A 15980-nucleotide genomic window follows, 5' to 3' on the forward strand; every position below is an offset into this window, starting at 1 on the left:
TTGAATTCTGCACATTTAATTTTGTGTGTGTGTGAATTACTTGTTAAGTGTTCCCTTTTTGTTACGTTCAGATAATTTCCTCTTGTTTGTGACTTGTTTAATTATTTTTGATGGTGGGGCGATGCGGCTCTTGATTACACTGCAGGGCTCAGGTGCATTCAGTGGGCTTCTTAATGAGGCCTATGAATGGTCTCACGCCTCAGTAGGCCTCTTGTGAGGGGCTGAGTGTTTTCTGTCATTTCTACTCTCTTCGTAATTTTCTTATGGTAAATTTGTTGGTCTTTTATGATTTTTGTATTGAATTTCTGGTTTCTTGATTTTTTGCATCTTGATCCTAAGTGTTGCTCTTGGATTTACAGACTTGTTTCCATTACTTTATTGATTGTATAATGTCACTATTTAGTATTTTGTTTTGTTACATTGTATTCTTTGAATAATTAGCATTTGTTGTTTTGCTTTGGAATTTGTGAATGCACTGGATATCTTTTGGAATTATTTGATTGTTTTTAGTATATTCTTAAATTAATTCAATACATTTTATTAAATAAGAATAGTTTTACATTTGAGCCAATGTTTGATGGTTTCCCTCTTTGCTTTTTGGCAGTACCTTTTCAAGATCTGGGCATAAATCATAATTCTTTACTTGCTTAAAAAGCTGAGCATTGCAAACCTCTTTTTTACTGACAACAGCGGCTTGCCTCTGTTCCATAGACTCTTGATGGAACTCTAAATGAGGACTTTATCAGCTTTGTGGACTCGACGAACTGTCTGCAAGGCTCCATTAGAGTTAATGTTCAATTCACATTTGAATAGCTATCCTTTGTAACTGCTTTTATCGATCCAGTAATTGTATTTCACTATTGCTGAGGGACGGAGCATTAGGCACATGCCACATTAATATCTGCCATATCTGTCTAACACTGGCATGGATTGGGCCCCAGTGATAGACAAAGCACATGTATGAGCTCCCTAGCATTCATTGTCACTAGGCCTATTTAGAGTCACCTAACATGACGTAACTAGTTCATTTTGTTCACCTACCATACTGATGATGACCAATGATGAGCAAAGCAGGCAAGTTTTGATTCACACAGAGTTTTGCAAAACATTAAAATTAGTTTTACAGGTGATTTTGCAGTTTGCAAAGAATTTTTGGGGTTTTCAATGTTTTTTGGGATGGGAAAGAAGGAATACTGCTTCCTACATCATTATTCTTTTCTGCAGTTGCATAAAGCATGTAATCCATACCATGGTAAAATCAGATCTGTTTGTGCCTGTGGATTTACATCACTTCAGATGAGTGTGGTGTGTTTTTTTTTTTTTTTAATGTGACATGCTTCATATTTTCCACAAGAAGATACACTAAAATGCACTGTCGTGCACAACAAAAACAATTAGGACACTGGATTCTTTAAAATAAATTCCTTAGAAAAAACACGACAACACAGTTGGAAACTTCTTAAGGGCAGATTTCACAAAAATGTTAGAAAGTTCTTCTTCATACAAAGAACTGCAGACACATGGAGTAAGCGACAAAGCAGTGGGGTGGACCTTCAAATCCCAACGTAATGTTATTTTGGAAAATAGGATGGCCTGTTGGGCTGAATGGCCTGTTCTCATCACCATTATTCTAATTACGGCATTTTCTCACCAGGAAAGCTCAGTACATGGAACGTTACTGCTTGTCCTAGCTGAGGATAGGCACACTTCCAGTGTTTTTCCATTATCATCCTTAGAGTTCTTTATTAAAATACTAAGGGACAGGCAGACAAACATGGAGTTAATTCATGAAAACGCTTCGAGACAGGAGCTAAGGACACCTATCTTCTTGTGTGAATGAGATGCATTCCGCTGGAAGCAAAACAAAAGTTATTTTGTGACTTTTTTTTAACTCAAATTAAGAGGGAATCATTTTGATAATTTTTTTTAACCCATTACTGGGGCGGAGTGGTGGCTCTGAGGCTAGGGATCTATGCCGGCAATTGGTTGCCAGTTTGAATCTAGAAGTGACTGTACTCTGTTGGACCCCTGAGCAAGGCCCTTAACCTGCAATTGCTTCCTCCTGCGCTTGACGTTAATCTGCATCCAGCCCTGCAAGCGGGTCATCCAACTTACAGGGAAAAGTTGAGGGTTGGTGGAAAAATTGGCACTTCAGCCACCATAACAAAACAAGAAAACCTCACACCTTCAGTGTGGTGCTGAGGTGTCACCTGCTGTACTCGAGTCACAGTCCACGTGGTTCATCGCGTGGTGGAAGCAGCAAAGCGCTGTATCAGTGTGTACTCCCAACCTCTCATTACTGTCCATCTCCTGCTGTGCACATTTTTTCAGGTGTATAAGCCCCAATTTTATAATCTTGTTTTGTGCATCATATTTTAACCTTTAAATTGCTTTTCAGTGGCTTGTGAGGTGCAGTGTGAAATGTGCTCCATAAAACAAATCATGATTAATTTGTATGGGCTAAAACAGAAGTAACCTAATCAAGAGTACAGAAACAATTAGAAGGGGCTAGAAGTCCTCAGAAATACAAAGCTGATGCTGCTAAATTGAGGTCAGAATTGTCATTTCTATATCATATTCACGAGACGCTTTCCCCAGTTGTTTGTGCTTCTTTAGTCAAAAAGACCATTTAAGTTTTTTCTTAATTTTTCCAGCAAACTCACACACACTTAATGCATTGCTTCTCCCCTTGACAGCCTCATTTGAATATCCTTTCCAAAGCCACACGCCCACGTTAAAAATCACGTAGCAACTGCTCTTAAACTGACTTAATGCAATTCAGGATCACGGGGTAGTAGAGTCTATCCTGGCAGCGATGGGTACAAAGCAGAAACCGTGTTTGGCCAAGACATCAGTCCAATCACTGGCACCACTCTCTCACACACACACACACACATATGTCAGTCACATACTTAGTGACACTGAAGGAAAATCAGAGCAAAATATCATCACATTCTCAAACCTGATTCAACCATTTCAGGGTGATGGGGTTTAGAGCCTATCCAGGCAGCATCAGGTGAAAGGCAGGTAAGAGCCATGCAGAGGCCAATCCCACACAAGGCTTCAGTTTAGAGCTGCCAACTATCAAGATCTACATGCGTTTAGGGATGTGAGAGAAAAACCCACATAGACAGACAGAGAAGATGAAAACTTTGCACAGACAACAAATTGAAACACTGGATCTATGATTATGTGGAGCTTAAACCCTTTGCCTCCACGCTTCCCAGATAAACTTTTAGACTCTCATAGCAGAACTAAGTTATGGTAGCCTTATATATAAAGCGTACCATATAGTCACTAGCATCTCTTGTTTGCGTTAACTGTTGTTAACTGTTCATTCTGAACTGTTATTGTCACTTTGTTACAGAAGGAAAAGGCAACTATAAAGTCAGTTCCACACTGGGTATGACCTTTAATATTAAGCCACTGCTCTCAGAGAATAAAAGCAAAGATGATGCTTATATTCCTAGACAGGAGCAGGGCTTGCTCATAACAGCAAATGCTATTCTTCTTGTGATTGTTTTTATGTCAGAACTATACTTGGTGAAATCTCTTTTCAAACTGAGACTCGGAATAAATCTGGTGACTTTTATGATGATGTTAAAAACCTAAGTAAAAACTTGGATGAGTCTGTTATTCCAAACGGGAAGAATTTTAAGGAAAAACTTACTGTATGGATTTATTACATGCCCTTTAAACTATGCCAGCCTGTTTAACTAAGACATTCTGTTTCATTTGTACCAGCGCATCATATGACATTTAACATTTTGTTTGGTTCTCTATAAGAATTTAACTATACAAAGAAATATTAAATGAATCAGATATTTGCCAAAGACTTTTAATCTGTTTAACTATTTTTGGGACCTTTAGATAATACAAAGACGTAGGCATATTATAAGAATAGACCATTTATCAATTTGTTGGTTGGTGTTTAAACTGAAATGCTTTTTGACCGTGTTAGCTGCTTTGTTATATTAATATGTCACAGGGCACTGAGCAGTGCACGTGGAGGGCTTCATCAGTTTCTATGTAGATGAATGTACTGTGAAAGACCAGCCTCGGACACAGACAGACACGGACTCCAGATGTCTAAATGCACACCCGTTTATTTACACGACACATGCAGTGCACAAAACCCCCAATATTGCTCACAGTCCTTTTGCCTTTCTTTCCTTTTGTCGCCTCTACTCCTCCCGTCTCAAGCTCCATCCTCTTCCACCCGACTCCGGCTCTCCGAATGGAGTGAGGCGGCCCCTTTTATGGCACACCCGTATGTGCTCCAGGTGCTCTTCCACCAGCACTTCCTGGTGTGGCGGAATTGCTGAAGTTCATGGCTCGGAAACCATCCAGGCACCCCCTGGTGGTGACCACGGACCCCCACTGGGATGAGCTTCCCAGCTCTGTATCTGTGGCCCTGATGGAATCCAGGGGGGCTGCCCTCTTGCGTCTAGGGGAATATATTGCTCCTCTCCCGGTCCTTTCTTGTTCCAGGCATCCCGGTGGGGCAAGGTCCCTGGTCGTCTGCCACAGGACACGTCCATTTTGAATTCATTGTTAACGGTGACCCACAACTACTTTAATTACAAAGTACTTTTCCTAAGAATTGCAAAACCAGGTAATGGTACCCTTGTTCATAAAATTGCCATATAGTCAGTACAATCTCCTATTTTGTGCCCTCAATGCATTTTCAGCATTATTTTGTTGTTCATTTACTTGAGACTATGACAGTTTAGAAGTGTAGAAAAATGTGGTAAACTTTTACTCAGTTTTATTTTTAACCAATAATAACATTGCAAGTATTAAATCAGGTTTTATTGTCCCTTAATAAAGAAACACAATCACAGGCTGCATAAGGGTGAGCAATGGTGTGTATTTATTGCACATCACAAAACACTGGACAGTCACACTGGATTCAACTCCTTACATTCTGAACTCTTCTTTCTGGGTCAAGTCCTACAGTGGGATTTTTTTTCACATTACTCTCCACATAGATTTCTCTCAGAAAAAAAAAAAGTGACATCAGATCATTCTACTGTATTTATCACGTTGATGTTTGAGCACGGAGCTTACAGCCAGTATTGTGAGCATGAATGCAGCTTCTTAGTTTTTCTGTAATTTATTGAACAATGACATGCTATTTGATGTTAACAAGCTTGTATCAGAAATGAGTCCTGTTTTAAAATCAAGTGCGTTACTTTTATGGAGTAGACATTTTGAGCTGTCTGGTATTCTTCTCACTGCTCAGGGGTTTTGACAAAAGCAGAAACATCAGAAAGGGAGACAAATGCAGAAACACTCATCAGAAAGCATTCAACAGGAAAAAAAAATCTTTTTGAGTACAGATGCTTTCATAGCTAAATGTGACTTATGTATGAGGATAATCCAATTTTTTTTTTTTTATAAAAGCAGGATGACTAGAAGTTTACTCCACAAAGGAAGAGAGCATTTCTGTTTAGGCCATTGTCCCATTTTGCACTGCTTGCCAGAAATGAGGTCATCGAGTCAGTGGGAAAAGTAGATGATTTAAAAGTTCTCTCAGTTTGCTTGATTTCAGGTATTTTTCAGTAGACTGCGGAGGATGAAACTGAAAAAAATGAAGTATAATAAGGTTAGAGAAGTCTGACATACTCGATTACTGGGATGTAAAATCCTTGCAATGGTAAAGCTTTTAAGTTAGACTGCAGCACAGTTACGGTGCAGCTTTATGATCATAAATTAAGGTCACATTTCACATCAAGTACTGCTGGGCTGCATTTTAAAGAGGTTAGATGCAGTTTTAAAAATAAACAGCCATAAATTGTATTAATTCCTATATAAGTGAAACAGAAGGTCATATTCACAATCTCACAGTTATTAATGGTTTCAGTGGGGCGTCTATAGCACAAAAAATGAGGTGTCTATTATGTAAAATGGACACTTAAACAGATGGACTCAAGGCGATTGCAAGAATTTCTATTACTGCATGTAATTATGACTCTGAAATATGTGATAAGTGAAGCAGACAACGTCTGAGTTTAAAGCTCAAGGTACACTGCTGGCCATTAAAATTTCAACACCCAAAAATAATATGCGATATCAAAGGGATATTAATATGGCAGATTACTTATGATACATGGCATACATGATTAAAGGTTTAGCTCGGTTAACGTGTGGAATGCACAATAATCAGTATTTGGTGTATCTACCAGATGGGATTAACTGCTTGGAAGGAACCACTTGTGTGTTTCTAAAATGGTATACCCTATATCTGCCAAAAGTTCATATTTGGTAACTGCTGGTGGTCTCTGGCATGCCAGTTGTTGTCTGACAGTGTCCCAGACATGCTCGGGGAATGAGGACCAAATCTGGAAGAAGAGGCACATGGTGGAACTGTAGGATGTGTCATGCTAAATACAATACAATACAATAAATTTATTTTTGTATAGCCCAAAATCACACAAGAAGTGTCACAATGGGCTTTAACAGGCCCTGCATCTTGACAGCCCCCCAGCCTTGACTCTCTAAGAAGACAAGGAAAAACTCCCTAGTAGGGAAAAATGGAAGAAACCTTGGGAAAGGCAGTTCAAAGAGAGACCCCTTTCCAGGTAGGTTGGGCGTGCAGTGGGTGTCAAAAGAAGGGGGTCACTACAATACAGTACAATACACAGGACATGTGGCCGAGCATTGCCCTGCTGGAATATGTCACCTAGGAAACTCTGCATATAGGGAACAACTTTAGCCTGTAACACTCCTGTGATGTATCGCTGCCTGGTCAAGGTGCCATCAATGAGTATGAGGTGAGAATTGGACTGGAAGCCAATGGCACCCCACAGCATAACAACAGCTGCTGGGCCTGTGCTACAAAATGCATGCGCCTCCAGGGATATTTTGCCACTATGCCTCCAGAAACGGATCAGTCTATTATGGTTCAGAAAATTGAAGTGGGACTAATTTAAAAACACAATTCAATGTCACCAACCACACACTACGACAATTTAGCATCACCAATTCACCTAACTTGCATGTCTTTGGACTGTGGAAAGAAACTGGAGCACCTGATGAAAACTCATGTAGACACGATGAGAACATGCAAACTCCATGCAGGGAGGACCCAAGACATGAACCCTGGTCTCCTTACTGCACCAACGTGCTGCCCTCCACTGTTCATAAGCATGGTTAAATAAAAAGAACTACAAATGAAAATATTTAATTGTCTTGACCTACTGTAACCAATAGCATTATTTAGCATTAACAAGATATAGCTGTCCATAAGAATCAGGAACGACAAGCATCATTGCTGTGCTTTTGCAGTTTTCATAAGCTATGGTAGATGTTAGAAATGTGACTGTCCAAATGGTTAATTTCACATGAACATCCCACCAAGTGATGTCTGTCAAAGTGATAGCTTGCAGGCTGATTTTACAGAGTGGTGGTGTAACCGGGGGTCTCATTTATAAAACTTTGTGTGGATTCGATTGTGAAAGAATGAATACAACAAAAAAAAAATGTGTACACAAAAAAATGTGATTAATAGAACATGGCATACACACATTTCTATGCAATTTACCCTTTGCAAACCACAGTCATCTTGTAAATGTACATACATGAATGTGCCTTCGAACCCCGCCAAGTTGCCACCTTGAAACAGACTATACATGAACCATTCTAATCAACCTCGTACATATCAGGCTGCTGCAGACCTTCATTGGTTGGTACAACAGTCCACCACCTGACACCTTCAGACTGAACGCTCAAGAGCAGGCGTGTGAATTCAAGTACTTCTCCTCTTTGCTCTTGTGGTTGGAGAAAGGCTTAAGACTCCAGCATCTGAGTGCGTATTCACTATCATCTGTCACATATAATGAAGTGACTACTGTTACAATGAATAATATAGGCCATATGAAAAGCTGAGGGTTCATCTTGCTTACCAACAAGCAAGCCATCATGGACAGCACCATCAGCAAGTCATCTGCCAATGCTACTTTGCCTCAAAATAAGCAAGTCAAGGGTTAACCTAGGCCACTAAGCCATGACGTTTGTCAGTCTCATCTTGGTATCACAGATGACGTCTGCATTAATGGAATATAACTGCTTATGTTTGACAAAAACAGTTGTGTATATTCTACATTGAAAATGCCTCAATATGACCATTTTAATAAGATTAAATTAACTGAGATAATCACAACAGAGGTATAAACTTACTGATGTTTTATTATATTTATAAAGTTGTATAGGTGTGATCTAAGCTTTTCGTCAGTGAAATGAACAAAGATAAAAACAAAAGTGGTTATCCATCCATCCATTCTTAGGGTGATGGGAGATGCAGCCTGTTTTGACAGCTCTGGGTGAAAAGTGGAAACCAACTCCGAAAAGGGGCTTTTACATGGCACCCTCATCCACACATTCACTCAAAAGCTAATTTATGCTCAACAGGTAACTTAACATGTACATCTATGAAATGTGACAGGAAAGTGAAGTATCTAGAGAAAACCCACACATATATGGGGAGGAGGTCAATGCAGACTACAACTTGACCAGAATTTCAGTCCTAGGCATTTGAAGAACTGTGCCTTCCTGAAATTGTATGTAGTAATGTTGAACTTTTTTATCTTGGAATATTTTTATCTGACTTCATATTATGCACACGACAGTTAACCTTTATCTATATACAGATAGCACATAACTCACTTTACTGACCTCGCACTACTACAGGTAACTGACTAGAAAATACATTGCTGAAAATCCTTATATATAATACGCTACCATGGCAGTTTGTTTGTCTGTACAGGATTTTAAATCACCTGTAGCTCGCAAACCGGCTGACAATATATACATCCGGCGCTGCCGAGAGTGGCAGCCTTTTCAGCAGCTCCGTTTGTGAATTTCCCATTGGGATTAATAAAGTATCTATCTATCTATCTATTGACCTGAAATTTGGTACACATATACTATGTAATGTCTACTGTCCGCTTTTGGGGTGATGATTGACCTCCAAGGTCAAAGGTGAACCCTGAAAGGTCAGTGTCAAAAATCAAATAGCCTGAAATTTGGTTAACATATACTACGCTGAAACTCTGCACTACAGCTTTATATTAAAAGTGAAGAGGTTTGGAATTATTGCTCTTTTTATTTTTATTTTATTTTATTGTAGAATCAACTCTCAGCAGCACACCACCTTCACTGTCACTCCCCCTACCTCTCCATATCTCAAATCATTCTTCAGGCAGATTGAAGACTTAAGTGCCATCTTAAGTGGAAAATTAAGGAAAACATACTAAGTAATTGCAACACCAACACTGACTTAATCGGTTTTAATGTGAAAAGATGCCGACGAAAGAAGAGAAGAAGCGGGTCGCTAGGGTGGAGAAAAGAAGAGCTGCTCAGGAAGCAACAAGCGCATCAACCTCTGAGCAAACGAATGGTAAACGTAAAGAGAAAGAGGACGAAAACTATGAAGAATGCACTCAGCATTTATAACAGGCTGATGCAGAGTGAAACAGAATTGCTTGAGCAACTGAGAGCAAACAACAGACCATACAACAAAGACAGGCCGACATTGAGAGAAAGAGAATCACAAGAGCAAATTTAGACTGAGGAAGAGGCTAATCAACGTCTGCAATCAGTGGTCAAACATGCCAGAATTGCAAAGGCAAATGAGACACAGCAAAATGCCATCCAGAGATGACAAAGAGATGCTGATCATGTGACAATAGCTAGAACGAGCAAGACCAATGACCGGAGAGTATATTGTTTAAGACAAAATGTGGTAAGTAGACACAGATTACAGTGTGCTGTTACAGTCACCTGTAACTCCTAAACCATTTGACCTACTGACCTAAAATTTGGTACACACATATGCTCAATGAAGGTCAAGCTCAAGGGTCAATGGAGTATGGTCAAGTCAAGTGTATTCACTGCACGTTATCGTGCAGTGCACCGTCACTGGTGTTGTATAATTTTGCTCTACTACAAGTACTATTTATAAAACTAAATGTTTACCTTTGACTTTTATTATATTGTTTTAACCTTAGTCTTGCTACAAGTACTAAATACTATAATTTAAGTTCATTTTTGACTTTATTATATTTTTATATATCACCGTTTATTATAACTCTTTCACCCATATCAAAATTTTTATCTTCAAACCTGTAGTTTTTCTCTTACAACTGTTCTCAAGCATTTGTCTAATTTGTTTTATATAATTTATCATATTTTGATGCAATGAAATTAAAGGTTCTTATGTTTATAGAACAAAGGTCTCAATTCGGTCCTTCTTTACTGTATTACTCACAGAACAGGCCTATTCAGTTAACTGACAGATACACATCTGAGTACAGCAGCCTAACAGACGACATTATGACTCACAGACTTAGCATACATGTCTCTTATACATTATATCTACAATTTCAGGATTTTGTCAGGCGTGTGTTTCTATTGCCTTTTGATATTCAGAGGACACAACACCATTTTCTAATGGTTCATTATTAAAAGGGTATTTATCTGCTGATGACTTTTGTTATAACCTTTTCTTGTTATTATTTCAGATGTCTCATTTAAAGTAGGTATAACTCCATAAACCTACTTGTATAAAATGAATAAATGTTTATTAGAATTAGAAGTCATTGTCATGAATTTAGTAATCTTTTGGAGAAGAATAAAAATAAAGTTTAAATGTGGCGTTGAGGGTACAGATCATATAGAACACAGAACATTTTATGACCCCCCGCCTATATATACTGTATAAGAATATATAGAAACTAGCCATGTGCGCCCAACTACGTTGCGCATGTTAAAGTTGTCTGTGAAGGGCTCCCTGTTTAAACGCGGCTGCCAGTCGTGAACTGGGCCCTTCGTCGCACAACATTATGATTTTTTATAAGGGAAACAAAACTACAAAAGAAAACCCTTGGATATTGATTCGATAGGAACGGCCTACTTGGAATCACTGTCCGAATAGTAATTATGTGGTGGTGGAGGAGCATTTCTGCTTCTCTCCGTTCACAGTCCGTCTCATTTTCACGACGCTGTCGTTTCCTCTTACGATCTCTTCTCAACCTTAATCCAATCTTGCAGGTTGCTTTGTGGCAATCCAAAGAGTAAGGCAATATACACGGAGCAATGGTTGACAGGCGGAGTGGTGGCTCTGAGGCAAGGGATCTGCACTGGCAATCGGAAGGTTGCCGGTTCGAATCCTGTAAATGCCAGTAGGGATTCTGCTCTGTTGGGCCCTTGAGCAAGGCCCTTAACCTGCAATTGCTGAGCGCTTTGAGTAGTGAGAAAAGTGCTATATAAATGCAAAGAAAGAATTATTATTATTAATGGTTATAAAAGGGGGACACATAGGTATCCAGGCTCTTTAAAGCATAAATAGGGATCACTTCACTGACATGTGAGCAAGCCACGGTACAGCTGTGAGACGCGCAGCACTCACTGGCTACAACGTAACAATAATAATTTCCAGAATGTGCTGTTACGTTGTCATTCATTTTACCCACTGTCTTTCTTTCATTCACATGTTACGTAGGCACGTACCTTTTATCTTCGGCAATCTCATTCTCTAACCAGGCCTCAGGAGCTAACCAGCGTAGCACTGTCCACCACCCCTTTCGTTATTCCGGAACATTGTTGACATTCGTGAGTAACAACAATGTACTAAACTGGAAGGTGGTCTACGCATGCGTGGAATTCGCGGACAAACAAAGATCAAGATCCAAATGAAGATTATATATAAAAATTCTATTTGTATTTTTGAAAATAATTTATATGTTGTTTTGATATTTACATTTCTAATAATACATTCTTGTTTATCATGACTCCAGAGAGTGGCCATTATGTTTCAGCTTAGGTTTGTTCCAAAGCGTATGTTTTTTTTCCTTTTTGTTATCATTTGTGATTTTTGTTGTATTATTTTTCATATAATTTTTTTATATTGCTTTATGTAAATGTTGTTTCATTATTATTATTGTCAATTTCTGCATTAAAGCTATATTCGTTATATTTTTTGGGTGCAACCCCAAAAGGTGGGGCCACCATGATGCCGTTTTTGCTTACATTTTCTGTTTTCCTTCTCTTGTAAAGTATAATAAAACCTTGTTTTGTGTTGTCATAAAGCCAGAAGTTTGAAGATTTCTTCTCCCCAGGGTATTTTTATATTGTTAAGTGTTCATTGAACTTTTAAATTCTGAGGCCCATTTTGAACCTTTAAAACCTGCCTTTTCAGTTTAGGGTCTGGCTACCTAGGGTGAAGCCTATTTTCGAGACAAACTTATTGAAGTTCAGGTCTGGCCTGTGTGATTCTTGAGGCCTTATCACCCCTTTTTGCCATTTTGTGGTTGGACTTGCAAGTGAGAATGTCACTATTGTTTGTACATGTCACAATATCACTACTACTACAATACATTACAATGCCAGAATTGTAGGTCACTAATTTTTTACATTGGCAGGAAGACTGGCTTCAGGTTATGGGATGGGTGACCAGGGACAGGTGTATGGAAAAACCTTTAAAATAAACAAAATTTTCAGTGTAGGTTAACAGTCAAATAGAGAGACCCTAACAAGAGCTAATATCACTGTACCAACTTTCCCCATAGTCCTTTGCTAATTTGTCAAGCTAATGGAATGTTTCCTTGGTTAAGGTAGTTAAAAATGCTAATTTTGTTGTATCATAAGATTAATTAAAATCACACAGGCCTGATTCCAAGAAAAAGAGTCCATAAAATATGCAGCATTATTTCATTGCAGTAGTTTCCAAAAAACAGGAGTGCATAATTTTCTCTTTGAATATTATCCCAATAAACTATACAAATCAATTACCAAAAGTTATACTCACGAGAGCTGGCATTAAGGCTGGAAGTGAAAGTGCTGCTGCTGCTGCTGCCGCCGCCTCCACCCATTCCGAAGCCACCTCCACTAAGACTAAGAGCAAGACCACTTCCCAGGCCTCCACCTAGGCCTCCACCTAGGCCACCTCCAAGGCCACCTCCAAGGCCTCCTCCAAGACCTCTTCCAAGACCTCCAATTCCTAAGCCCAGGCCGAGTCCACCTCCAAGACCAGCTCCAGCACCTGCTCCAGCTCCAGCTCCTCCGCCTCCACTAACAGTGGTCTTAGACATATGAACTGTAATTCCACCTCCAGAGCTCAGCCTGCAATTATACCAGAAGAGGGTTAGTTCAATGTTCTGAACTTATGTGTAAAAATACTTGTCCTATTTAAATTAAAATTCAGCACTATTGGCAAGCTTTAAAAACTGGAAAATGCTTCACGATTTTTATCTTTCCAATGCCAGTTAAGCCAGAACATGTGTAAGATATGCAGTATAAAACCAATATAGAAGTGACATTTGCTTCTTTAAGTACTGCAGATACATAACAAACATTTCACATAATCTGCCTTTCCCAGTGTACTGAATACTGCAAACTCTGAAATGTGCTGCATCAAATAGAAATTGATGGATTGACCTATTGATCATATCACTAGATTTCCACAGTGGCTGGTTTTACAAATCACAGAATAGACATGACTGGAAGAAATGTGTTTCCCTATACGAAAACAGACTGCGCTGACTTTTGTGTTTAAAGTCACTCTGTATTAATTATTTACAAGTCATTCCTTAAATTAGCTTCAATTACATATCCCATGCTATAGCAGTTCTGACCTTGGTTGTGATTTATGCTTCCTCATATTGTAAAATAACCCATCTGCTGTGTTTTGAACTGAAGTTTAGTTTAGTTTTTTTTTAATTAGCAACATATTGTTAAGTGTCTGTTAGGAGTTCCATCACAGCAAATCTATGAACGTGTCCAGGTAGTGTAGCCTCTGGACTGAGGTGATGGACTAAGCACCAGTATTTTGATTCAAGTCCTACTATAGTATCACGGTGTTGTTCACTGTTATTAGACAGTAATTTACTTTCAATACTTGAATAAGAGCCAAGCAAAATGACACCTTTTATTGGCTAACTAGAAAGATTACAATATGCAAGCTTTCGAGGCAACTCAGGCCCCTTCTTCAGGCAAGATGTAATGATTACATCTTGCCTGAAGAAGGGGCCTGAGTTGCCTCGAAAGCTTGCATATTGTAATCTTTCTAGTTAGCCAATAAAAGGTGTCATTTTGCTTGGCTTTTCTCTACATTCATAATGGCTAACACGGTACAGCACCCTAGTACTACAAATACTTGAATAACAAACCTCATTGATACGTCTGAAATCCTTTAGTTCAAAAAAATAAAACACCATGGAAGTCTAGCTGGTATTTGAATTTTAATACCTGGCATCCTCACTGTCCAAAAGCTTTTTGTATGCTGTGATCTCCACGTCCAGTGCCATCTTGCTAGCCAGCAGCTCCTGGTATTCTTGCCCATAGTGAGCAATTTGCTGCAAGACACAGATTAAACCCATTCTTTGAAAAAAATCAAATTTTCTTTAAGAAAATATACTTGGAAATATAAAATTAAATGAAACAAAAAGTGCAGGTTTGTGAGTTCTAAAGAAAAAGATCAAGGCAGGAGAGAAGATACACATCAGACGTGTTTTTCTGTCTGCCGAGTCAATGTCTCTGGGGTGCTGTCTCTTGATACATTGAGTATATAAAAAATCGGGAGTGGTCTCCTGTAGACTTTCTTGTATACTCAGATATGGGGATGGATTTTTTTAAACTGCAAGACAATGATTACATTTGTATATTACAGTCATATGAAAAAGTTTGGGAACCCCTCTTAATTCTTTGATTTTTTGTTTATCATTGGCTGAGCTTTCAAAGTAGCAACTTCCTTTTAATATATGACATGCCTTATGGAAACAGTATTTCAACAGTGACATTAAGTTTATTGGATTAACAGAAAATATGCAGTATAAATCATAACAAAATTAGACAGGTGCATAGATTTGGGCACCCCAACTGAGATATTACATCAATACTTAGTTGAGCCTCCTTTTGCAAATATAACAGCCTCTAGACACCTCCTATAGCCTTTGATGAGTGTCTGCATTCTGGATGGAGGTATTTTGGACCATTCTTCCATACAAAATCTCTCCAGTTCAGTTAAATTTGATGGCTGCCGAGCATGGACAGCCTGCTTCAAATCATCCCATAGATTTTCGATGATATTCAAGTCAGGGGAATGTGACCGCCATTCCAGAACATTGTACTTCTCCCTTTGCATGAATGCCTTTGTAGATTTCGAACTGTGTTTTGGGTCATTGTCTTTTTGAAATATCCAACATCTGCGTAACTTCAACTTTGTGACTGATGCTTGAACATTATCCTGAAGAATATGTTGATATTGGGTTGAATTCATCCGACCCTCAACTTTAACAAGGGCCCCAGTCCCTGAACTAGCCACACAGCCCCACAGCATGATGGAACCTCCACCAAAATTGACAGTAGGTAGCAGGTGTTTTTCTTGGAATGCGGTGTTCATTGCAAAGCGCTTTTTGTTATGACCAAATAACTCAATATTTGACACATCAGTCCAAAGCACTTTGTTCCAAAATGAATCTGGCTTGACTAAATAAGCATTTGCATACAACAAGTGACTCTGTTTGTGGCGTGAGTGCAGAAAGGGCTTCTTTCTCATCATCCTGCCATACAGATGATCTTTGTGCAAATTGTGATGAATTGTAGAACGATGTACAGATACACCATCTGCAGCAAGATCTTCTTGCAGGTCTTTGCAGGTGATCTGTGGGTTGTCTGTAACCATTCTCACAATCCTGAGCATGTGCCGCTCCCGTATTTTTCTTGGCCTGCCAGACCTGCTGGGTTTAACAGCAACTGTGCCTGTGGCCTTCCATTTCCTGATTACATTCCTTACAGTTGAAACTGACTGTTTAAACCTCTGAGATAGCTTTTTGTAGCCTTCCCTAAACTATGATACTGAACAATCTTTGTTTTCAGATCTTTTGAGAGTTGCTTTGATGATCCCATGCTGTCACTCTTCAGAGGAGAGTCAAAGGGAAGCACAACTTGCAATTGACCACCTTAAATACCTTTTCTCATGA

At 39.0% G+C, this 15980-nt stretch overlaps 1 protein-coding gene across 1 annotated transcript in view; it reads right to left on the reverse strand.

Annotated features, from left to right (window-relative positions):
* Positions 1–4850: 4850 nt before the first annotated feature.
* si:dkey-183i3.5 (uncharacterized protein LOC566445 homolog) overlaps positions 4851–15980 on the reverse strand; it is a 36137-nt gene continuing 25007 nt past the window's right edge. Inside the window, exons 8-10 of the mRNA XM_028799403.2 lie at positions 14248–14354; positions 12809–13122; positions 4851–5584 (exon numbers count right to left, since the gene is read on the reverse strand). Coding sequence (XP_028655236.2) covers positions 5562–5584; positions 12809–13122; positions 14248–14354 — 444 coding nt within the window. The 3' untranslated portion in view covers positions 4851–5561. The remainder of the gene's footprint in view (positions 5585–12808; positions 13123–14247; positions 14355–15980) is intronic.

Source organism: Erpetoichthys calabaricus, chromosome 4 (genome assembly GCF_900747795.2).
Source record: "Erpetoichthys calabaricus chromosome 4, fErpCal1.3, whole genome shotgun sequence".
Lineage (NCBI taxonomy): Eukaryota > Metazoa > Chordata > Cladistia > Polypteriformes > Polypteridae > Erpetoichthys > Erpetoichthys calabaricus.